Here is a 24464-nt window from a genome sequence, read left to right as displayed (position 1 = left end):
ATGAGCTAACGTGAAATTCTATGAGTTTTAGAAGAGGAGAACTAGAATGGTACTGTGAACATGTTCAACTACATCTACAGAACTCAAGCTTTTCCCCTGTTATCAAAAAAAAAAAAACATGAGCAGTACACAACCTTCATAAATTCTCATATTTATTTTGACTAGAGTTCTCAATTTCCTTGCTATCACAAGCCCATCACCTCTTCCATTACCTATTATTAAACACTTCTAAGAAGCTTGTATCCTAATCATGTATCTTGAAGGATAATATATTCACTCTACTGTTCTACAAAACTTTATTCAGTTAGGTCATATTAGTGAGACAGTGCTGAAATTCAGGATGTTTTTGAGAAGCTTATGCACCCTCTTATCTAAGTGTTAAGGTGGAACCCGATATTATGCTGCTACTGCTGAGTAATTCTGCTTATAAAGCATGTAGGTTAGACTTTAGAATTTATTACCTATTAGACTGGGCCATTTCCTAGATTTTTCAGGATTGTGCTGGTAATAGGTGCTCTTATACAAGCACAACCTAAGGTTCATGAAAACCCCAAGACATCTGTATGTGGTCAGATATTTTTTTGTCCAGTTTCAGCACAGATTGTGGCTTACATATAGAAACCACACAACACAAAATTGCAGTTTTAAGAACCAAAGAATCCATTGCGTTCACAATCCTTTTCCATATCAATAATCTGAATACTAAGATGGTTTTCCCAAATGTAAGCAGGTTTGACAGTTGGCAAAATTGGGAGAAAAGAGGGTTAATTGTAACAGTGGAATATTTAGGAAAAAAACAGCGAGAAAACATGATTTAAGTCTAAAACACCTCAAGATACAGGTCTTGTCAGATCTAGCTGTAGCTGTCGGGACTTCTGTTTTTACAGACTTGAGAAATTTGATTTTTATTTTCCCTCAAATTTACAATTATGCCTCAAAATTTTTGTGAGGCTACAGTAAAAAGGTGTTGGGACTGAAGAAAATGCTAGAAGTATTTTATCTAATAGTTTATAAAGTTGACATGAAAGATACATCGAATTGGACATACAGGGCTCTGAACGCACAGTGTGACCTTTTATTAAACAGACATGTTTTCATTCCATATGAATTCATATTATAAACAAAACAGAAAATATGTGCTACAGGAGCACAAAAATCAACAGGTCATGGAAGCTAGATTTGTAAGTAATTACTAAGTCATTAACAAGCTAAACATGCTAGAAAAAAAGTTGTCTTGCAACTGCAGTATTATGATTCAGACAGGTAGGTTAAAAGGAGTCATCTAATTTTCATTATCTTATTCCTTCCACTGTACACCAACTGAAGTAGGAACTGTGAGCAACTTTTTAAAACTCATTCTGGAAAATAAACTTCCAGAAAAGCAATCATGCTGAAGACATCCCCATTTTGTATCAAAAGCCCCAAAGTACTTCTGCAGCAATATGTACTTCAGTTGCTCTTTCAACAGACAGATGACTTCAGGCAGCCAAGACACCAGTTCTCTACCAGGTCTATGCCAAAACTGAACTTAAAAATGGTAGGAGGCAACTCAAATATCTGGATGTCCAGAAGTAATAAGATTATCAAGAAAGATGTGCTTAGCGTATTACCTATAAGAACTGTAAAATGGTATTTTTCAGAGTTCTAAATATCTTTACACCTTAATTAAAATAGCTGCATTTAAGATTTACACATCAAGTAAACAGATTTACACTCATACACCTAGACAATTCTACCTTGGTTAAAGGTAGATAGTCATGGTAGTGTGCAAATGTTTGTGCTTTATGAGCTGAAATAGGTAAAAGGGGGCCTTTACCTGATTATTTTTTTAAATCCTTTTTGTTTTTTAAAGACAGAATTTATCCTACTTCTGAGAACAGTATAAAAATTAGGCAACAGAGAGAACTGAATGAAGATTTTTAATAATGCTGTTTAAAGTCGGTTTTAAATGCCTGCCAGGCTAAGCACCAGTTTAGCTCACTGATGCAAATTTGTTGTTACACCAAACAAGGCTACACCTAAAGGTGAATATGTGGCCCCTCCTCTAGCCCAAAAGGGAATAAATATATTCTTAGTCCCATGAAAACATACACAAATCTTAGAAAATGAGTCTATAACCATTTGTCAGAGGAACAAGCATTTGGGAAGCAAGTGAAAAATGGCAAACAATGAAGATTCACACATAAGACTTTTTATGTTGCACTTTTCTATAGGGTCTTTCCAAGTCAAACTTTGATGTTCTTTCTTAACAAAGAAAACAAGGAAAACACTCATTTGCTGCTTTTGTATGGTCAACATATGGCTACAGTTCAAATTTACTCAAAGCTTTACAAATACTATTCTATCTTACATGCTTAAGGAATCCTTAATTTTGCTGTCCACAATTTCCTTATATAGAGCAGCTGACATCACTTCTTCCATTGGACACATGATGCCATATTCTTCACAGCCGTTCTCTTGGACCAGAGGATCCATTTTATGAGGATCAAACATTATATTATTTGGCGTCACTAGCAGCACACCATTGACCGTACCCTAAAATGAGAGGGAAAAGAAGTGGTAATTTTTCTCCTTCATATTTCAGCTTCTTCTCCATCTTTTTGGTAGGAAAAAAGTATGTTGTTTTTTTTTTTAAGCATCTTTAAATTTAGGTAACCTGATACAGTTTCTTATGTTTTGCAGTAATGTAGAAATGTAACTTTTTCTGAGGAAGCAAATTAATGCCTCCTATTTTCCCCAGAGAAAAGTTTTGTTCCTCCCAACTAATCAATAACTGGTTTTAGTAAAATAAGAAACCCTTGCACCCTAATGAATACACTAAACAGCTCCTCTGAGGGTAAGGAGACATCCTTCCCAGACAACCACAGGGCTTAACTGGTAGGTCTGCAAGCAATTTCAAGCATCATCTAAAACTTGACTCGTAACTCTTCTCACTTTCTGCTATTTAATCGGAGAACAAAAAAAGAGAGACCTTCAAAAACTGCCATTTATCTTCATTTTCTTTACACAAAAATAACACAGTAGCCACTACAAGTCATTCTAACTTAATGGACCTGTTAACTGATTGGACAAATATGTTTAGAGAATGGAAATAGAATAAAAAGCACTAAAGACTTTTAGAGATGCAACTTTGGATGGATTTAATCACAATGACACTGCTGCAGTACATGAAGTAGATTTTAAACTTTGAGTATGAAAAATTTTAACGTTGCTATTCATATTATGAACTGCAGCATTCTTACACAATCCAGCTGTAAAAACAAAGGTAATTTACAATACGTTGAACTTTTTTTAAACAAAAGTGTTAGAAACACATGCCAACACCAACACCACTTGCCTGCTACAGAAATTCATTTAACTGTTAAAACAGCAGAGTTTGAGCTAAAATTATGAACTGGAGGAAATCTAGCTTCAAGTAGAATGACAGGGATCCTTCAGTTACAGATCTTGATCCTAAAGACTACAAATCTGGACAGATTTGTGCAAGAATCGGAAAAGAGTCACTTCATGTACTGTTGAAAGTTATCAGGAAATTAATAAATATTCAGCTTACTGATAAAACATTCACAGTTATTACAAACATTGTACATTGGGGGGGATTGTTTGTTTTCAGTTTCATTTCAAGAAGACATATCAGGGCACCATGAAACACAGCTACAATCCTTCCCAACTCCAGAAATTTGTTCTCAGGTGATAGCTGACAACCTTCACAGGAGAAAAATGAAGTTGCCATTAGTAAGGAGAAAGGAAAAGAGTTTCAGAAGCAGCTCCAGCATCTAGATGTGATTCCTTTTAGTAGTTCAGTGCCTAGTCAGGTTTTATATGTGTCTTTTAGAGTCCAACACATATACCAAAGACTTTAAAGTCAGCAGAATGTATTTACCTAATTCCAAGATACTGAAAAAAATTGTCACTGGCATTTCTTTCCCAGCACTTTCAAGGTGCAAAATAGACTTTCAAGGTGCAAAAAGGACCTCCCAAGAGGAGGACTGTCAAGAGAAGTCAACATTTTGTTATATCCACTGTAGTCTAGAAAACAAATTTAACAGAACTGCAAAAGTCAGTTCCTCTCAGAAGAACAACTGCTTCTCTTTAAACAAATATTACTTCTGTAGATTCAGTACATAATCAAAACAAAAGCAGCAGCATCTGAGTTCTTTCATTAATGACCACACATGAAAATGGAATTTTATTAATATTCTATAGATCTGATACAGAAGAGACAAGGTCATAGCCTTGATGGCAGCTGGATTAGATAATCATTGTAGGTCCCTTCCAATCAAAATGTTCTATTCTTTCACTACCCATATATTACATTTGGAAAAGAAAATAGTACTTCTAAATCCTATACAATACCTGAGACAGAAATCTGAAAAATCATTATAAAGGGAAGATTAGAGCCAGAACGTGGATATTCACATGACCCTGTCTCTAACTGTGCTTAACATCCTGCCTCTAACAGTTAGTAGGGAGCAAGTGCAATGAACAGAGCAAACATTCCCAGGTTCCAGCCACTGCATGTCGGAGAATTCCTCTCTGTTGTCCAGGAAGTCACAGGTGTAACTACAAGCAACTGCAAACACATGCAGAATAACAGTGAGAAATGACAGTCACCTTAACGAAAGCCCCTTTGCATAATTAGACACATTGAAAAATAGGCTTTCACTAGATTTAGGTTTATGAGCAGCAGTCACAGTGATGCCAGACTCACAAGTGAAGCCCTATAAAACAGTTAACTAGGAGTTTCAAAATCACTTCCAGAGTGGGAAGCAGAGGATGAATCTTTTAAGTTTTCTCTAAAAACTTTGAAAATTTATCATCCTGCATCATCAGAAAACTTATCAAGGACAGGATAAGACAACACTCCAGAGGACATTTCTACCACATATGACAAAGGCTAAATTACATGCTAAACTTTCAAAACCTGGCACTCAAATCTGAGCAAGTTCATACTCATTTCTCTCCCACATATGGACTGATACTGCGACGGATTATACAACTCTTTAGAAACAGAATTCTACTTCAAGCTCACAGAAAATAGGCCAGAAACACACAGGTCAAAGATAAATGCTTCGTAATATTCTAATGAGAAAATACAGCACGTAAATAATATATGTAAGTTTTAACCCCAGATTATATTTTTCCAGCACAGCCAATTTCTAAACAAAGGCTCATGGGCCTCATTTCCACTCCATCACAGCACCTAAAACTGATGAGTAAAGATGTGCCTCCGATGAACCTAAAAAACATCAGCTAAAGACAGGATGCCAGGAATGAAGAAAACTAACTGCAAAGAAGAACAATGTAACAAAGAAAGCTGTTCCGGTACTTGCCTCATCGACTTCTAACACAGAACTCCTGTCAATAGGCTTCAAGCCTAGACACACATAGATCTGCGACCCTTTTCATCAGCCAAAAAAACCCAAAAAAGTGGTTTTAGGAGATTGTTATTAATCTGTTTATCAGTAGCTGATCTGAAAATCTATTGCTGAGGAACACAGAATCAGCAGTATTTCTATATACATATCCAAACTTTCAGGCAAAGGAGAAAGTAGTGCATGATTTTTCATAAATAGTGTCCAATAGTAATTTTTCTGTGGGGTAGGAGAGCAAAGATTGTTTTTTCTGTAAAATGTTCTGAGGTAAGTCTTTTGACAGTCTCAGTCCCTAAAAGTCTGTGCAAAACTTGTGCACTTATGAGTCAAATGGAGGTGAATTAAGTGCCACTAATTTGGAAACATTTGTGTAATGGCACTACTGACAGAATTGTAACTACTCCTTCAAAGGAAAAAAAATTAAAAAAAAAAAAAAATCGAGATTTTTACCATACTGTACCCAGTGGAGAACAATACAGAATTGCTTGTTTACAGAATCAGAGGTTTATTCTGCTCACCCTATTCTGCTTTAAAATTAAAAATTAAAGCAAAGCTACACAACTACATATTTCCTTATACCATAAGGCATGTCCTTCTCCACTGTAAGTAAAAAGAATTCATTACTAGAGATACTAACATAAGGAACAAAACAGAACCTCAGGCCCTCAAAAGAATTATGTAACAGTATGTCATCAGGGAAGTTTGTCACATATCGACTGCTTGCATCATGTCTTGAAACAAGTGGCCTGGGGAATCCCAAGAAAACAGGGAGTAAAAAGAAATATATTTATATAGACATATATAGCACATAAGCTGATTCATATGTCTATCTCTGACTAAATTTTACTGTATGATTTATGATTTAAATGTGCTTTATTGTTAGATCCCATACAGTAACACCTGAAGGTTTCAGTACCTTGCCATTAGTGATGTACTTGCAATTAATTTTTAGAAACTTCTCTGTAAACGCTTCCTCCTCTTCGGAGGTGGATGATACCACTCTCGTAGGACGAACACATGCATGTGCTGGTGAAGCAGCTGACTCTTTCTGTTGGACTCCATCTGAATCCTAAAAGGAAATATAAAAAAAACAAAACAGAACTTAGCAACTTATCTGTTTAAATATTAACTTTTAGAGATTTTCTGTTGTGGAGTTTTTGTTTTTCTTTGACGTGAAAGCAAATGTAAAAATAGGGTTCCAAATCCACTCCAGCTTAGACTGCTTTGATCCAAAGGACTTTAACTAATGAAGCACAGCTCTACTAACCCCTGATAAAAAAATACACCTGGGCAAAGATAATCAGAATCAACCTACGAAAAAACCAACAAAATAATGATCAAAACACATAAGGAGATCATACAATATTCTGTCACATGCAAAATTTGAACAGAAGTTAGCAGAAAGGATTCTTTCCCAACTTCAGCAGAAGTCCTATTAAATGTCCTTCCATAATATTATATACTACTTTAAGTTGGAAGGTCAGTTAGTCTAACCCTGTTGCCAAAGCAGGCCTAAACCTACATTAGATCATGCTGTTCATGGCTCTTCCAGTTGAGTTGAAATCTTTAAGGTTGGAGATTCCACAGCCTTTCCAAGAGGCTTGCTTCAGTGTTTAGTCACCCTCATTGTGAAAAATATTCTCCTGTTATTTAACCAGGACTTCTTGTGCAGCAACTTGCAGTTGTTGCAGTCCCTCATTTATGAACTTCTGAAGACCTTCACTCTTCTCACTCTGACCTGTCTACTAGGTAGTACAACAGAGAAATCCAGTTTTCCATCAGTACTTTGTTCTCCAGCAACCCCCCCCCCCCAAAAAAAACAAAAACAAAATTAAAAAAAACAACCAAACAAAAAACCCACACCTCAGCCAGTCCTTGTGCCTCATATGTTTCCATTCCCTGATCATCTTAATGGCCCTCCACTGGACTAGCTCCAGCATGTCAATCTTTGTCTTGCACTGAAGGTGCCAGAAGTGGACACAATACTGCAAATGCAGCTTCACAAGCCACCCTTGCCTCAACCTGTTGATATCCCTCTTTCACCTGCCACTTGGCATGTGATCAGACTTCATCATCACAAGTAGACATTGTCCAACATCTCCACCAGGACACTAGTCTCAATCTCTCCTCGGCCCTTAGTTTCTCTGCAAAGCTGCTATGTAGGTAGCCAACCCTGTACTGTTACATAGGGCTCTTCCCTGTCCCAGACAGGTCTTAGCTATTGTTGAACTTCATGAGGTTTCTGTTACTTCATCTCTCCAGAATCTTGATGTCCCTGATGAGCAGTCCTTGTGCCTCCCTCCACTGTATTGACCACTTCCCTAATTTTTGCTCCCCACCACCAAGCTTGCTGACAGTGCATTGTGACCTGTCCCACCAGTCAGGGTCCCTGATAGACAGATTATGAACTGTATCACCCCAATAGGGACCCTCAAGGATTCACCACAGAAAACAGTGTTCGAGACCAGGCTGGATGGGGCTCTGTGTAACTTGATCTAGTGAAAGGTATCCCTGCTCATGGCAGGGGAGTTGGAGCTACATGATCTTTAAGGTCCCTTCCAACCCAAGCCATCCTATGATTCCATAAAAAATAAACAAACAATCTCACACATGTATTGAATAAGTTTGAACACAAAGATCCTGGCAATTTTTCCAGCCCATCTTTTACTCCACCGATTCAGTTCACATTTCCCCAGTAACAAGGCTGCTTTGGGCCAGTGTCATAGGCCTGGCTATAGTCAGGGTAAGAAACATGCACTGCTCTTCCCTCAGCTGCTGAGCCTGCCATCTCATCACAGAAAGCAATCACTTTTGTCAGGTATGATATAAGCCTTAGTACATTCCCTCTGTTTCCAACCGTCTTTATCATTCACACGCCTGGATGTAAGTTCCAGAGGAATTCTCTCATGACCTCCCTGGGAAGGTAAGAGTTATGCCTCTTGCTGCATACCAGTATATCAAACTAAGTAGTGAACGTGAAACCCTACCAGTGACAACACAGACAGTGAAAAAAATTGTCTCAAATAAAAAGATAAACATATAGGAGTGTGTAGATACACATATAGGAGACTGCACCAAAGCCTATTTTATAGACACAGCAACCCTGTTTTAGAGCTTGACCCATGTTTAAAGGCTTCCATTTTATACACAATTGCTACTTTTAGTTATTAATATTACTATTTTTAAAAAAAGTCAACTTCTATGTTCCCTTTGGTTTTCTGCTTTCCTGTACAGTTCTATTCACTAGTACAGACTGCAGCTAAATGCCTTTAATCATATCCAGGAACATTATGCACAACTGTTTTCAGTTCATTCTCTGGCACTACTTTAGCCTTTGCCTGCATCTTTCAACTTTGTCAAAAAAGCAAACAAAAAACCAAAACACCCTGTAGACCACTGAACTGAATTTTGCTGAAAAAGCTAAGGAAGGTATAATTAAGAAACAAACCTCCTGGAGATAAGTTCTTCTTCTACATAAGCTTTTCTAGTAAAACCTATGTGGACACCTTCATGACACATAACTTCGCAAGTGGCTGTGAGAGTCCTCAGCTGATCTCCAAGCTCACAGTGACTAAGTCAGCTATTTCTCGTCTTATTGCCACATGACACAGAAGCAGGAATAATACTGGTGGTAGACTTTCCAACTTAATGATGATGCCCTTATCATTACATATTATTTTGAAGTGGATTTTAAGCTTTATAGGTAACGAAGCATATTGCATCTTCTCAAATATGTGCAGACTGTTGAATGAAGAGATCCTTCAAAAGCCCAGCAGCATAAGAAAGGCTTAAAAGCCTAAGCTAGTTCTTACACGCACAGTAACAAAGTTAGTGAAATACACACTGATATCTTAGCTTAAGCGTAGCAATGTAAAAAAACCCAACCAAACAAAAAAACCCCAAACAAACCAAAAATACAAAACCTCAGAAGACCTCAACTTTAACAGGGTTATGCAGATTATATCAACCACATGCTGATTTGTCTTTAGCCACTTGGTTGTGTTAAGCTACTCCAAAGTTTATAAAAACAGAAATAAAAGAACAGAGTATACCATAGCATAGTTTTTGACTCAGAAGTTCAGATATTTGTTAATCATCTTATCTACCAAGAACTCAGTGATTCAAAAACCAGAGCACCGAGAGAAGACTCATTTACATTATACAGGCAGAGGAACATATTCTCTTTACTTCAAAATGTGATTAAATTTAAACTGCAAATTTAGAGTCAAAATTGGAGGAGAGTCAAAGAAGACTGCCATCAAGAGAGCACTAGAGAATGTATGCTAATATTTCTCTCATTCATAGTGATAGAAATCAGCAAAGAGAAAAGAAAAACATGAAAGATAGGTAGTATGATGAAGAACAAAACCCTTCAGCCTTAACAGGTCACACAGAAGTTGAGTGCCTTTTGTGTTGCTGGAGAGACTGTTTGAGAAACAAAACCAAATACATACAGAGTCCACACTGACACATGCAAGTGATTTCTGTTCTGATTTCTTTTGACAAATATTCCCTCCTTCCTTACACGTAGATTGAAAAGCCTCAGAAACAGAACAAACACTTTATTATATATCATCACATTGCTCGTTTGACTTTCCCTGAAGCATTTCAGAACTGCTTGTAATGATCCACAACACATAACAAGATGCACAAAACAGTTCTGCAATAATAAAGTTCAATTAAATGAAACTTAACACTCAAATTGTTGCTAACATTGGACAATAAAAACCCAGTTTTGCAGAAGAGATTTTTAAGTATTTTTGTCTACTTTGTTTCTTCTACACTTTTAACTTTTATCTCTGCTATGTGCATATAGCCAATAAAAAAAGTGTCAAATAAGTTACATATAGTTATGCTATTAAGCCTCCTTATCTACTATTTGCCAACAAGCATATACAAAATAATTGACAAAAGCAAGAATAAGGGGGTTTTTGACACAGCATCTGATGAACTGTAGAAAAAGCTCTAATTTCGAATAGTAAAGCTAATAGTTTTCTCTCTAGTAACTTGACACAACATATGCTATATGGGCAGGTGTATCGTAGCATCTACAGTCATTTTGAGACAGATATAGACACAAGATATATGATAGAAAAGTGTATTCTTGCAGACTAGTCTACTTACTACACCTGCTACAACACCTCCAGTCTGCCATAAAACAACAGAAATTATTCAGCACTAATGGCAGCAGACATGAGAACGGACATACTAGGTCAGAGCAAAAGCACAACAGCAAAACCAAACAGTAATTTTCAGTAGAAGGCTCATCACAGCCTTTGTAATGCAGCTTGAGAACCTATCCAGCAACAAAGTAAAACATTTAAATTTAAACTTGTCTGGACCAACCAAGTCACACAAGCACATAAATAAATACTTTAAGTCTTAAACATTCCTAAACTTTGAGCACACAGAACCCTGGAGGACACATTTGACAGTTGGACTGAGCAATATCAAAATATGCTATCAAGAAAATTTGTTATTTGAGTGAAAAAGATAACTGGGAAAGTAGTAGCAGTGATGTATTAAGAAACATCCGACTAAGGTCGTAATTGCATGAATTACACAGAAGCTCAGGCTCCAATATTGCATCTTCCTGGCTGGAGTGTTCCCCATGGAATTCTGTGGACAGCAAACCAGTGTTACTGGAAAGAAATGCTTCTACAAAGCTAGCTCCTACCCAAAAATCTGCTTTTGAGCTGAATTACAGGGCAGCTGCTCTGATGGCTAACCAATTTCAGTATTTTGAAAGTCTACAAAGGTAGAACTACTAAGCAGAAGTCAGCTATAATCAACTTAGTTTCTGTAGAAACAATGTATTGGCCAGAATACTCAGGTTCCTCCTGCTGTAGAGATGTGGGAGAGCGTTTTCTAGTTTCATTTAGCAAAATGAAACAAAAAAAAGTCTGTTTCAGTGAAGGGCAAATACAATCAAAAGCCTTTAACTAGTTTTGAGATGTAACAAATACAGAAATGCAACAGAAACTAATTAAGATTTCAGTGTGCAAGGACAGTATTTTGCTACAAACAACTTGCCCTCAAATCAGTTTTCACACAGAAAACTGTCATTTCAAGACTAAAAGCTTGTATTTACTTTTAAAAAGGTACTATTTTACTTTTAACTCCAAATGTTGTTAAGTACTTTCTCCCCAAAACCAAAGGATAGTTTAAGAAGAAAGCATAGCATCTGTAACATTTATCTTGTAAGGGTAAATTAATTTCAAGTATAACAGGTATACCTACATTTACTGTAGCCTTGTCAAGCTCTGCTTCGGAAGATGTAGGTGATAGGGGACTTATAGGACTTAGAGAGGGGGAGCTGTCCACACTAGAAATGTAGTCTGGGTCAGGAACATACAAAATCTATAAAGAAGATATAATGTAGTTAGAAGTTAGATATGCTTTCAGATTTACTTTAGATTTCCCACCAGTTCAGGTCTATTTGCTAGGCTTTCTCAAAATAAGCTACACAAACCACTCCTGCTCCCATTACTTTTAACAGAATTATGAGCTGAGGGAATAAACAATACCACACAAAGTACTTCTTCATTTTAGCTTTTCAAGTTCTTTAATTCTATCTTGATATAACTTTGATTTTCAGTCATAATAATTGAGGAAAAACTTCAGAGAGAAAGCACTGAAAGTATACAGCATGCCAGAAACACCCAGTAAGTGTCCAAGGAAGACCTGTCCAATTATTTCTCTTTCTATTACTCTACTATTTGAGCAACAAGAAACAGACTGGGAAACAAGTTCATTAAATATGTTTAACATTCATTAGCACTGAATGTTAAAAAAAAAAAAAAAAAATCACCTAAAGTTAGTCACACCTTTGATACCTTATTTCAGCCATGGTAGGCATTCAAGCTACCTAGATAGAGTTCTGTAGCAATCAGAAATAAACACAGGATTTTGTCAAACAGAGGGCTAATACCAAATTGCAAATGGTTAATTCCATAGCTGACTTATGTTTCCAGGCCCAGCTTTCAAGGAGAAATGAAAAGTGAAGGCAGAAACGGGGGAAAAAAAAGCAATAGCAACCTATAATAGGTGATTGATAATTCATATACTGCTGGTAAAGACAGCAAGTTTTCAGAGTGGAATAGAAACATTATTCAATTTATTAAAATAGAATTGCAGGCAGCAAGATGCAGTCATGGAACACTGTTTGTAAGCTGTACCCTGAATATGCCTCCTGAGCTACAGTTGGTGAACAGCCTGCTGTATTTGCAAAGCAACAGTTTAGCTTGTACACAAGTGTTGTTATACAATTAAGTATATCTAGTTTGAAAAGTCCTTTGATCTTATTTGAGACAAGTAGCTTCATTACCTGTTCCCTTTTTAGGCAGTTATTTAATAAGTAGAAGGAATTCACAAGTTAGATGAAAAAGAAAAACTCTTTTGCAAAGTCAACAGGAAAACCAGTAAGAGAAGTTCTTTAACACTTTCTCTGGTAGAGATGAGAAATATAGGGAAAGAGGTCTTTGTTGGATAAGTAACATACATAATGTAATAGTACCTGTCCAGGAACGACTGCTCTGGAGAAAAGCTTATTTAATTGAACCAGTTCATTGGGTGTTGTATCAAATTTCAAGGCAATACTGTTTAAAGTGTCTCTTGATTCCACCTGTATCAGTTGGGGAAAAAAAAAAAAAAAACAAACAAGCCTGTAAGCAGTTAGTTCAAAGAGTGGCTCACAAATTTTATGTGTAGATTTACCAAGATTTTGACGACCCTGTAAGTATTCGTATCTTATGACTGCCCACCCCTCAGAAAAATCAAACAAAACCCAAACCAACAAAGCCATCCCAAAAAAACATACCCACCCCCTAAATATTAGCCTATTACAACCCCATATAAAGATGTGTGTCTTTCCACTATGTTTCCAGGTGGTCAGAATTGTCAGTCACACACTTTGAGCTGTAGGTTCAGCTACTGCACCAGAACTTCTGGTCTATAAATTCACTGCTGTGTACCACTGGCCCAATACACAATTGACTCAGTTCACAGAATCATTCACTCTCCCTCTTCACCTCCTCCATTCTTCACCTACAGGAAAGCTGAAGCGATCTCCACAAACATGAACACACTCTCTCACTACTGAAATAAGCTTCTGTTAGACACTGACTTTCAAGTAAAATTCATCACTGAGAAAATGCAAAAAACGCTGAAGCAAAACAAGTCAACTAGTATGACAGTAGATGGAGCATAAGCATTTTGAGTAGGTGATTCCCAAGTAAGGAAATGATTTTTTCAAGCTCATGTTTTCACCTCCATCTCCCTAAATGTATTCAATATGAATGACCAGAAGAAAGCAAAAGGAAAAAAATTATTCAGAGAGTATTTCAGAATAAAGAATTCATAGCTTTAAGAACAATAGAGATATGACAAGGGAGGATACAACTAAGAACTTTACTGCATAACAGCACAAGGCTTCATAAACACTGTACTAGGAAAAACCAAATCTTATAATTTAAGACAAGATGAAGCTATATAATCTAAGCTACATTTGTGTTGCTAAATATAAGTAAAGATTGAGAATTGTCTTCCATAACATTTTGCAAAGGTGCACTAGATTCACTAAAGAAAGAGATAAGTTTTGCCAAAGAAAAGGCAACTAGAATTAGAAACTTATCTTAAAAGCTATTGTGACAATTCTTTATATAGGAAGCCAATAAGTTAAACAAAGCAGCAAACATCTCTCTCTACTAGTATTTCCAGTAAGAAGGACTGTATTAGTACTTCCTAGTCATTCAGTACTGTACGATCGCAGATATGCAAAAAACCAAGAATATTCCTGTATGCCATGTTTAACTACTACTAAAGCAGAAATCAAAACAAGACTGTAACTAGACCAGAGAGGTACTATGTGCTCCACAGACAATAACAAAACTAACCACCAAATCAAGGAATAGTAGTCTTTCCATCAGAAGATCTACATAATACAAAAGTTTTGCTAAAACAAACTGTAAAGTGAGATTCAAAAGTTTTGCCTAAGTTTGCTCTCACATAAACGTTGAAGGACAATCAGCTTCTAGGTATTGCTGATGTATCACTTAATGACAGTCTAAAATCTCAACTGTTTCTATCTTATAAAACAAACTAAAAGCATTCAATTAAAACGCATGAAGCTTAAGCCCTTTAAGAGTGCATTCATTCTTTTCAGTCTTTAGAAATAAAAACATCTGGTGAGATAGCTTGGTAACTAAAGGGTTTACCTTACTCAAAATAAACACAATGGCAAGCATAAGCTTCCTTTTCTTATTTGGCTGCCATGTTTGCACAGGCAAATTTCCACTTTGCATGGGATTTCAAAGACCAGCACTGATACCTTCTTAAAACAAAGACATTGTTCATGTAATAGAGAATTCCTGAAGTATCTCCCTAGATTCAAAGGCCTACTTACCAATTCTTAGGCTGTCTACTATTTTAATAAACAGAATCTGAACAGACAAAAGCTCAAAGAACTCTGGAAAAGCACAGAACAACAAACTGAAAAAGTGCCACCACATACCACAATCAGTCCCCAGCTTTTCCAACCATTTTTTTCCCCACCAATTCAATACTGGAAGACAGGGCAAAAAGTCATTCCTTCTCTCTCAGAAAGCAAAATTTCTATACATTATGAGGAAGCCATTTAAATACTATTCTGAATATTAAGAATCTTATATAAATATTTGGATATTAAAGCACGATGCTGCATCTTCTTTGATAAGAGAAGGGAATGATGAACAGTGACTGCATTGTTTTATGATTAACAGAATGGCAAGATTTGTTCCAATACAAGTACACTGCTGGAGAAAGGAGATCCACTAGACATGTAAATAGTTTTATTCCCTAAAACAGTCAAAAATGGACCTGAGGAGGCCAGCTGGTGCCTCAAAGTGGTTCAATACATATCATGCGCTGGCTTTGCTTGCTTCAGTATAAAGACTGAAAGACACTAATTAATAAAAGTGTTAAAAGAAAACAAGGATTGCTCATTCAGCACTGCATAGATTCACACACTCTGCTTTGCACAATAACTTTTGTTGAAAAGGTTCCTTAAAAATGTAAGTAGCTTTCCTCAATAGCAAAATCTTCTTGTCATCAACTCTTACACAGAGGTAAAACACATAAGATCTTATTTTCCTGTTACTTTTACCTTATGTTGTCACTTAAATATAAATATAAATAAATCTAAAATTCTAAGTTCATCAAAATCAGTTTTTTATGGATTTTACTAGATACAGAAAGAGCCACTTAAAATCCTTACCTTTCATTTTCCTTTTCCAATAAAATCCCTAATCAAACATTCTCTTCAAATCATTCTGTCCCTATTTGAGCAGAGGTGCATCTCACTACCCCTTTTCCATTTACAGAGCGCTACTTACATACCCATGTTCGCCATGCGTGTACCATTAGACAGAGCTTCAGTCACCATTAGCTATGGTTCAAACTGCCTTCATTTCCCTCAAATTAACAGCTGGCAAAGTTATTTAAAACCTAATTATCTACTGATATTTTAATGAACTTCACTGTCATTGCATCTCAATGCTTGGAATTCACTTATTCTTTCATTAAAAATTATATATCAAATATATATGAATCAGAGTGTAGGAAGAATTACTATTTTCTTATTTCAAGACTAGATGTTCAACAACCAGAAAACAACAAAACAGTAGTTAAAGAGTATTAAAATGAACCAACAAAATTAAATAGATGGGAAGACTAGAAAGAAGGGTGAAGACACAGGGGAGCAGACAACACCACTTTGGTGTTGTATCCAAGCCTTTAAAAATACCATCATCATCATCATCATGGCCAGTCTTCGCGAACAAAGATTTGGGAAAGGTCGTTACCCTTCGAGCCTGCACAGTGGGGTTTTTTTTAGGTGAGACCCAGCTTGCGCTGAACTGAGCCCACCCTTTAATCCTAAGGTTCATCTGCCAAGGCCGAGTGAGCTCGGACGGTGGCAGCAAGGTCCTCAGGACGCAGGTTTGTTTAGAGTGACCTTCTCTTAGATGGATGGCCTTACAGGGCTGACGAGCTCCATCTGCCCAGAGGAGTTCCCTGATCAGGAATCGAACCCGGGCTGCGGCGGTGAGAGCGCCGCATCCTAACCACTAGACCACCAGGGGGCCCCTTAAAAATACCAGATTATGACTATATCAACTAATTGTTAATAGGACTAATGTATATAATACACAACATCGGGAAAACAGAACCACAATTACTTCTTTCTTCTAAAAAGGAAGATCAGCAATAAGTCTTTCCTTGAAGTCATAAAACCACTAGCATGCTACCATCACTGGTGATCAGTGGTCAGCACTGTCTGTTTATGCTCCATTTATCTGTAGTTGGCTCTTCTAACACCTCTAGGTAGGCACTGGTTGTGTTTGTACATGTAACACAAAAGGCTTCCAATGTAACGTTAAGGTAATGAAGTTACGTCAATTAAGCAATGCAAAGATGCTACTTCCAGAACCCAAAAAAGGACTCAAGAAAGTTCTAGCTAGTAACAATAATTCACCTGAACTATTTGCTCTGTTGGTTCTCTGAGCCTGTTCACATTTATCAGCTGTGTGCTGAAAGCACCAACTGCGAATTCTGAAATAACAGATAATATCAATTTTCATCTAATCTGTCAACTGACATTTAGAAAAGGAGAAATTATATGAACTTTAAAAAAAAATATCTGTTCACTGTCTAAGCAATATCAGCAAAAACAAACAAGTTTTCTGTATCTTTTAGAGGCAGTTTAGGACTTACTTCCTTCAATTACTACCATATCTGTTTTCAATCAGTACCATATCTGCTGATATATTCTCTCTGGTGTTACATACAGAACAGTAGTTTCAAGCTTTTACATTTTGGGAATTTTAGATGAGAATCTTAAACATTAACTGCTTTTTGGTTTTACCTTTTAAGTGAAAACATATTTTATTGTTTATTTATCCCCACAGTAACTATTTTCTTTTTTAAAAAAGTCTGGTGTGAAGTCCACATTAAAAACCCATAGTTTGCATCAGCAAAAGATCATCTCACTCCAAACTTCAGGAATACAAGGTCTTCCTTTCTAAAACCATGTAGCCACTGGAAAAACTAACACATTAAATTATATTTTAAAAAAGGAAAAAAAGCCCACTAACTTTTCAACAATACTGGGAGGTGAAGGGGAGTCTGGTTTTTGCCTTCATCCTTCTACTACTTCTAAAAGAAGCAACACAGGTAGGTAGATAAATACATGTGTGTGTTGTCACAGTCAGAGGCAGTAGGATTAAGTCAGACACCAGACATAAGTAAGTGCATCTCTCCACATAGAATAAAGTCATAAATAACAACAGTAGCAAATTAACACAATAGTTGCCAGATCTCTCATAGTGAACATAAGCTCAGTATCTAGAGGTTAGATCTGTGTATTTTATTAAAATATATGTGCCCAACATTCAACCAAAAGCTCCAAAAACTTGATGTTACTGAAGCACTTCATGAGTTTCATGAGTGAAATGTACTGCAAGAGCCATCAGAATAGAGCATTTGTGAAGCTGAAATGCACCATGTTCCATATATGCCACAGGCTCCTTTAGAAGCTGGACTAAGTTTAATGATAAAAAGCTTTGATTCTTGTGAATCATCTTTTTGACTCACAAGGAAGTGATGCATCCTTCAGGATGTACTAAGAAAGCTATTTTGGGCTCTAAAACTCCACCTACTGGAACACAGAAACCTGCAGAAGTATATGACAACTTGACACAAACATACTAGGTTAAGAAAAGGAAAGCTTGTTGCTTTAACTTTGCCTGGAATCTTATACACCAAAGTAAAAGCATGCACATAGTGGCAAGAGCCAAGTTAAGGGATTTGAGTATGAATGCCAGTAATATAGACCTACAACTAACCCCTTTTTCCTATTATTTCAGGCATAATGGAGGTAATGTAATAGAAACAGTCACCTTTATATTAACATTCTTCAGCTGCTAGAACCCAAGCAGCAGGAATTTCTGTTTTGAATTTCAGCTTCAAGGAAGCCTTTAGTATAAGCTGGAATTATATTCAAATTCTAATAAAAGCCACACTAATGAAGTGCTTCTTGCTCCCAATACACACATACTGTCTCTTCAAATGACTATCACAGCCTTCTCAGTTGTTAAGCAGTATCACAGCTTGGCTTAATAGAACATTAAGAGTTAAGTTCTTCCATCTCCCCCATCTCTTACTTCTGGAATAAGAGAACATCAAAAGGTCAAGTAAAGACCTTTTATAAAAAAGTTCTCATTTTTATTTATCATGCCCAGCTTCAAAAGCATCCAAAGACAACTGTGACAGACTTTCTCTATTTTAACATCAATTCTATAAGCATTATTTATAGGCTTAATTATATTTCCCGTATATAACACAAGACAGATACTTCTCACTTCTGTTTCCCTTAGTAACCACAAATGTGAAAAGCTGACTGCAGCACAGTTTGAGGGTCATTTCAAGAACAGAACATGGCTCCATTTTCAGATACTGATGCAGAAACAGAGTTATACAGTAAAAGGTATAGATCTAGGGAAATCATTAGGAGACCACCAGAAGGTCAGTATCAAGATATAGCTTCCCTTCCAAACTTAACTCTGTTATTTCTCCTGGCAGCAACAGCTTATAATAACGCTGAAAGCAGAGAACTTGCACATGATTATGTAACTATTGTTATTTATTGTTTCCAACTAGTTCCCTAAAAGTGAACCAGTCAACAGACTGATTAGTTTGAGATTTTTAAGGGAAAAAAAAGGCATTTAAAGGGAAAAAATAGCATTACTCCTCAAGTACTACTAGCTAATTCCCTGATTTAATTTCTGTCAAACTAAACTATCAGATGCACAGAATTCCAAGATAAAGATAATGACCATTACAGTTTTGCTTATATTTTGTAAAGAAACTTTTTAGTCTGCACTTGCTTTGAAATAACATTCTAACAATAAAAATCAGTGACTTACAGAATATTCAAGAGTCCCTCTAGGCTTTTGAATAGACATTCGTCGCCCATCTTTCTTGTCTGGGGTCTTCTTCTGGCCAGCGTCTGAAAAAAATTGAGGCAACGCGCGTGTTAAATTCATTTTCCTCTCTCAGTACTGTCACAGGCTGCTGATACAGCCCCGTGGGCAGACATCTAATTCACCAGTTACACAGCTTGCTCCTGCTGATTCTAACAGACACCAGCTGCTAAAATAGGGACTTCATTCCTCTGCAATGCTTTAAGAATTCAACCAATACAAACAACTGATAACTGGAAATCAACTAACTGCATAAGTACTTGCTGCTATCCAGGAAGCAACTTATGCAGAAAGACTAAATAGCAGATTGACCCTATCAGGCAAGTAACATCTCTGGAATTACTGTGGTTAATTGATTCTATATCATACCCAGTCTGCTCTCATCTGGAGGGGAGATGATCTAGAGTTTCTGTGTGTTCAGTCTGATCACTGGAGATTTTTTGTTGCTGTTTGATAAGTACAGAGTATTTACAGCTTTTTCATAAAACAAAGAGTATTAGTGTTAAACTTCATAATTATCCTGTCTGTAGCAAACATGCAGCCTGTACATAAACACTAAAGATTCTAAATAAATAAAACCCCATTAGATAGAAATAAACAAGCCCCACACTACAAATATATACACACACACTTCATTTGTATATAGCCAAGTGTAGGTTGTTTTTTTTTCCTCAACCCAAACTTAAGTTTCCTTTTTCTTCTTACTACTCCAAGTGTCTAAAGAGCTTGCAGAGAGGTGCTATTCAAGAGGTTGAGATAAACCATCTTCTCCCTCTCCAGTAACTTAAAGTAGAATAAAGTCTTACACGAATAACCACTTCTGTTCCTTAGGCCAGAAATGAAAATGGAAAATTATTTCACAAAGGAAGAACCTGCTACTTTAGACTTAGAATCACAGAATCATCATAAAATATCCCGAGCTGGAAGGGACCCATAAGGATCGTTGAGTCCAACTCCTGGCCTTGCATAGGACAACCTCAAGAATCCCACTGAGTCCGAGAGCATTGTCCAAATACTTCCTAAACTCTGGCAGGCTTGGTGCCATAACCACTTCCCTGGGGAGCCTGCTCCAGTCCCCAAACACCCTCTGGAGGAACCTTTTCCTAATATCCAACCTAAACGTCCCTTGACACAGCTTCAGGCCACTCCCTCAGGTTCTGTCACTGGTCAGAGAAGAGATCAGTGCCTGTCCCTCCACTTCTCCTCATGAGGAAGCTGTAGACCACTATGAGGTCTTCCCTCAGTCTCCTCCAGACTGAGGCCTCTGACCTCAGCCACTCCTTGTGTGGCTTCCCCTCTAGGCCCTTCACCATCTTCAGAGACTTCAGAGCAATCTGGTAACTTCAGGAAAGTAAGAGCAACCAGAGGGTAGAGGTGAGGAAGGAAGGCCTTCCCTGTTGAGGGCACTTTGTAGCAAAGCAGATGCCAGAAGAACTCCTAACACAAAATTTCCAGGAGCTTATAATCTGCAGTTAGGGTTAACATCATCCCCTCACATACTTAAGACAGTAAATCCTACCCTTCCCATCAGAATCCACTTTCATTCCTTCCCTCTGTGATAGTATTATCTCCCCCTCGCTAGATGGATACAGGTTTCAAGTGTTTCATAACCTACCATGATTTAAGTCTCTGGAGTCAAGAGGAGATGGAGGCATGGAATGCCAAGCTACGTGTGTGCTGAGTACCCATCTGGCCCAGCTACTAAAATCCACACCTCTGCCCACAGCCCAAGTGCTTGAGCTGCCTGTTCATAAAGAACACATTGATTTCACCTAACCTCTTGGAAACAAAACTAGGAGATATTTCAACTGTGAAAATAGGTCAGAGCAGTAGAGACATGAACTCAACCTCCCTGATGACACACTACAAAGCCTCTCTCTCACTGAAAGAGCAGGCTATTTATTTTTGAGGGGAAAGTAAACCCATCTTTCAGCCATTCCAGTGCCCCCAGTATTGTAGGAAGCACATGAAAGTAGAAACAACTACCAGCATAGAATGCAGCAGTCTGACAAGTCCTCAGCATCAACAAGAATCAGTCTTGTGCTTTCATGTTATCTATTTTCCTGATAACTCTCTTGCACAGGAGATCATCTTGTTATGTTACACTCAATCCTTACTTCATCTGCCAGTAGCAAGCCAGTGAGACTACTGAAGGCTGATGTTCTCAGACCACAGGTAGAAGAAAAACCTGCTGCCACTGACCATACTATGCACAAACTCAAGAGTCAAGAATAACTTGTTTAGCAAGAGGATCTATGGTGCCAGGTTATCAGAGCTCTTAGCTGTGCTGTTTTAGACAGAAACAAGACCCACCCTTTAGCAACATCAGTGTTGATGCTTTAATTCTTAACTACCTTAAACAGGACTGAGCCTCCACAACAGCTTGAAATACTGAAGTGATAAAGTGAATGTCAGATCCACAAATGACAAGAAAATATTTCAACTGCCTAGGATTTCAGAGACTAGAACTAGAAAGATGCAGAAGGCAGTGTTCAAAAAGACACCAGACCAATATTTAGTCTGAATGCGTGGCACAGAAACTCAGGATTAAGACTGCAGCATAAGAATGATTACATATGATCACCAACATAAACAGAGAGAAGGACTTATTGTTCCAACATATTTATATAAAATAGGGTTATGAACATTATGGTTTAAGAACATACAGTTTTCAGTGAGGCAGCTTTGTCCTTAAGATATGCAATAATCAGTGGCATTATTCAACTGAAAACTGAAGACAACTGAGGTTAAAATTTAACATTTATAGGAGAGATTCTAATATTGCCTCTATGTGGCCCTGTGCCACTGAATTTTGGTCAAGTGAAAACATTCTTGTTGCACTGCTAGCTCAAATTGTTATGACAAGAGTGACGTTTCTCATTTCTTAGTATGCCGTCTGAGCTGAATTGTTGGCCTTTGATTTGTTGTTTGCTGATGCTTCTAGCACATCCTTTGGACTTCTGGCACTAAGAGCTGGTAAAGAGAACTAGTATACAGGTTAAGAACTGCTTAGGAGGATCTTCAAGCTCTGCATAGAGCAAAATGTACTCATTTTCCTTTACCCTACTATTTTTCTGCAAGATAAGCTTAAATCTCAAATAACTTACATTAAAGTGAATAGAATATCAGCAGCTGAGAAACATTGCAACAGAAATTACAACAGTCACTTTTTGCAAATGAATAAATTAATATACCAAACAAGTATTCTCTGAGAAAAAGCAAGGAAGTCAATGATTATTGTAAACTGTTTAAAACTAATAAATTAGCTTATTAGGGTCAAGAAGATAAGAAAAAGTTGATTTATCCACATATACACACCTCCTAACAAAAATTGCACATTTATGCATCAGAGTTACAGTGTTTAAAACAAAGAAAGAGGTAGCAACTTTGTAAAATTCTTGTCTAGAACACAGTTTTTCACAGGATCTTAATGCAGCACATATGGGGTAATGAATCATGAGAAAGTAAGAAAAATAGTCTTTGAAATATTCTCAAATACATTGTTATTTAGCAGTACATGGAACATATTGCTAATTGATAAAATAGGGGAAGTACAGATATTACATCTTTATTAGATTAGTTCTGCTCAATAACAATTAGATCATTTTAATCTATTCATAAAGAAACAAAAGAGATTAAAGGAGGAAATCTTTATATTCCATAAGACCTGGTGACCCGACACTCCTAACAGCAGGGACTACCTCACAGTCAGCAATTGTCTCATTAACCCTTCTCCCTGTTCTGTAGTTAGATACGCTTATGCTAATTACAGGAATATTATTTTCAGTTACTTGTGCACTGTAAACTAAACTCAACTTCAGTCTTAAATTCAGACCTAAAAGGGGCAGTATCCCAAGGAAGAGACTCCAAGTTAACAATCTCCAATCAGCCACAGTGAGAGACAGGTTCCAGTCAAATCTTCAAACTGGGCTTGAAAATCATTCTATAGATCCCTCTTCCTGAAGCACTTTGGTACCATATTAAAAACAGCATCTTGCAATCCTCTGAAGAATCCTTCGGGTTCTCCTTCAAGAAGAACAAGGACTGGTTTGATGAAAACAGTCAAGAGATCCAGGAATTGTTGAGGAAGAAGAGAACCGCTCATCAAGCACACCTTGCGCTGCCTTCCTGTCACATAAGAAAAGCAGCCTTTCATCTTGCATGCAGCAAGCTCCAACAGAAACTCTGTGACATCCAGAACAAGTGGTGGATCAATCTAGCTGAAAAAACTCAATTACATGCAGATACGGGTGATCACAAAGGATTCTATGAGGCCCTGAAAACAGCATACGGGCCTACATACCAGGTCCAAAGCCGTCTACTCAGCACAGATGGTCAAACACTTCTGACAGATAAAACCTCCATTCTGAATTGATGGTCTGAACACTTTCAGACTCTCTTCAGTACTAGCTGTGTAATTCAAGACTCAGCAATTCAGTCCATCTCATAACAACTGGTAAAGAATGAACTGGATATTGCCCCCACTTTGGGAGAAACTCTTAAGGCCATAGAGCAGGTGAAAATTGGCAAGGCAGCTGGGGTTGATGGAATTCCACCTGAAATCTGGAAACATGGGGGCCTTGCACTCCATGCTAAATTTCACAAGTTTGTAGTGCGCTGTTGGGAACTAGGCGAACTACCATCAGACCTTCGTGATGCAGTCATCATCACTTTGTATAAGAAGAAATGAGTTAAATCAGACTCTTCAAATTACCGTGGTATTACTCTGCTCTCCATTGCTGGCAAAATCCTGGCAAAAATACTCTTGAACAGACTAATACCCACTATAGCAGAAGGAATTCTACCTGAAAGCCAGTGTGGTTTCAGAGCAAACAGAAGTACCACAGACATGGTATTTGTTCTCAGACAACTGCAAGAGAAGTGTAGGGAACAGAAAAAAGGTCTCTACGTAACCTTTGTTGATCTCACCAAGGCTTTTGATACTGTGAGCAGAAAAGGTCTATGGCAGATTTTGGAACGTTTAGGATGTCCCCCCAAGTTCCTTAAAATGATCATCTCACTGCACGAGGATTAGCACGGACAAGTCAGATATGGCAACGCACTTTCTGAGCCC

The 24464-nt window shown here is 37.4% G+C and overlaps 1 protein-coding gene across 7 annotated transcripts in view; it reads right to left on the bottom strand.

Moving 5' to 3' along the window:
• OXR1 (oxidation resistance 1) overlaps positions 1 to 24464 on the bottom strand; it is a 227932-nt gene that overhangs the window by 43197 nt on the left and 160271 nt on the right. For 6 of the 7 annotated variants that reach the window (XM_017806367.1, XM_017806372.1, XM_017806366.1 and 3 more), the window contains 5 exons: positions 19334 to 19416; positions 12892 to 12999; positions 11616 to 11735; positions 6292 to 6444; positions 2351 to 2535 (listed from right to left, as the gene is read on the bottom strand). In XM_017806367.1, the coding sequence (XP_017661856.1) occupies positions 2351 to 2535; positions 6292 to 6444; positions 11616 to 11735; positions 12892 to 12999; positions 19334 to 19416 (649 nt within the window). The remainder of the gene's footprint in view (positions 1 to 2350; positions 2536 to 6291; positions 6445 to 11615; positions 11736 to 12891; positions 13000 to 19333; positions 19417 to 24464) is intronic. The other variant, XM_017806370.1, reaches the window with a different exon arrangement.

Source organism: Lepidothrix coronata, unplaced genomic scaffold, assembly GCF_001604755.1.
Source record: "Lepidothrix coronata isolate B3197 unplaced genomic scaffold, Lepidothrix_coronata-1.0 Scaffold15, whole genome shotgun sequence".
Lineage (NCBI taxonomy): Eukaryota > Metazoa > Chordata > Aves > Passeriformes > Pipridae > Lepidothrix > Lepidothrix coronata.
The sequence above is the reverse complement of the archived record's forward strand: the minus strand, read 5'-3'. Positions and strand labels throughout refer to the sequence as shown.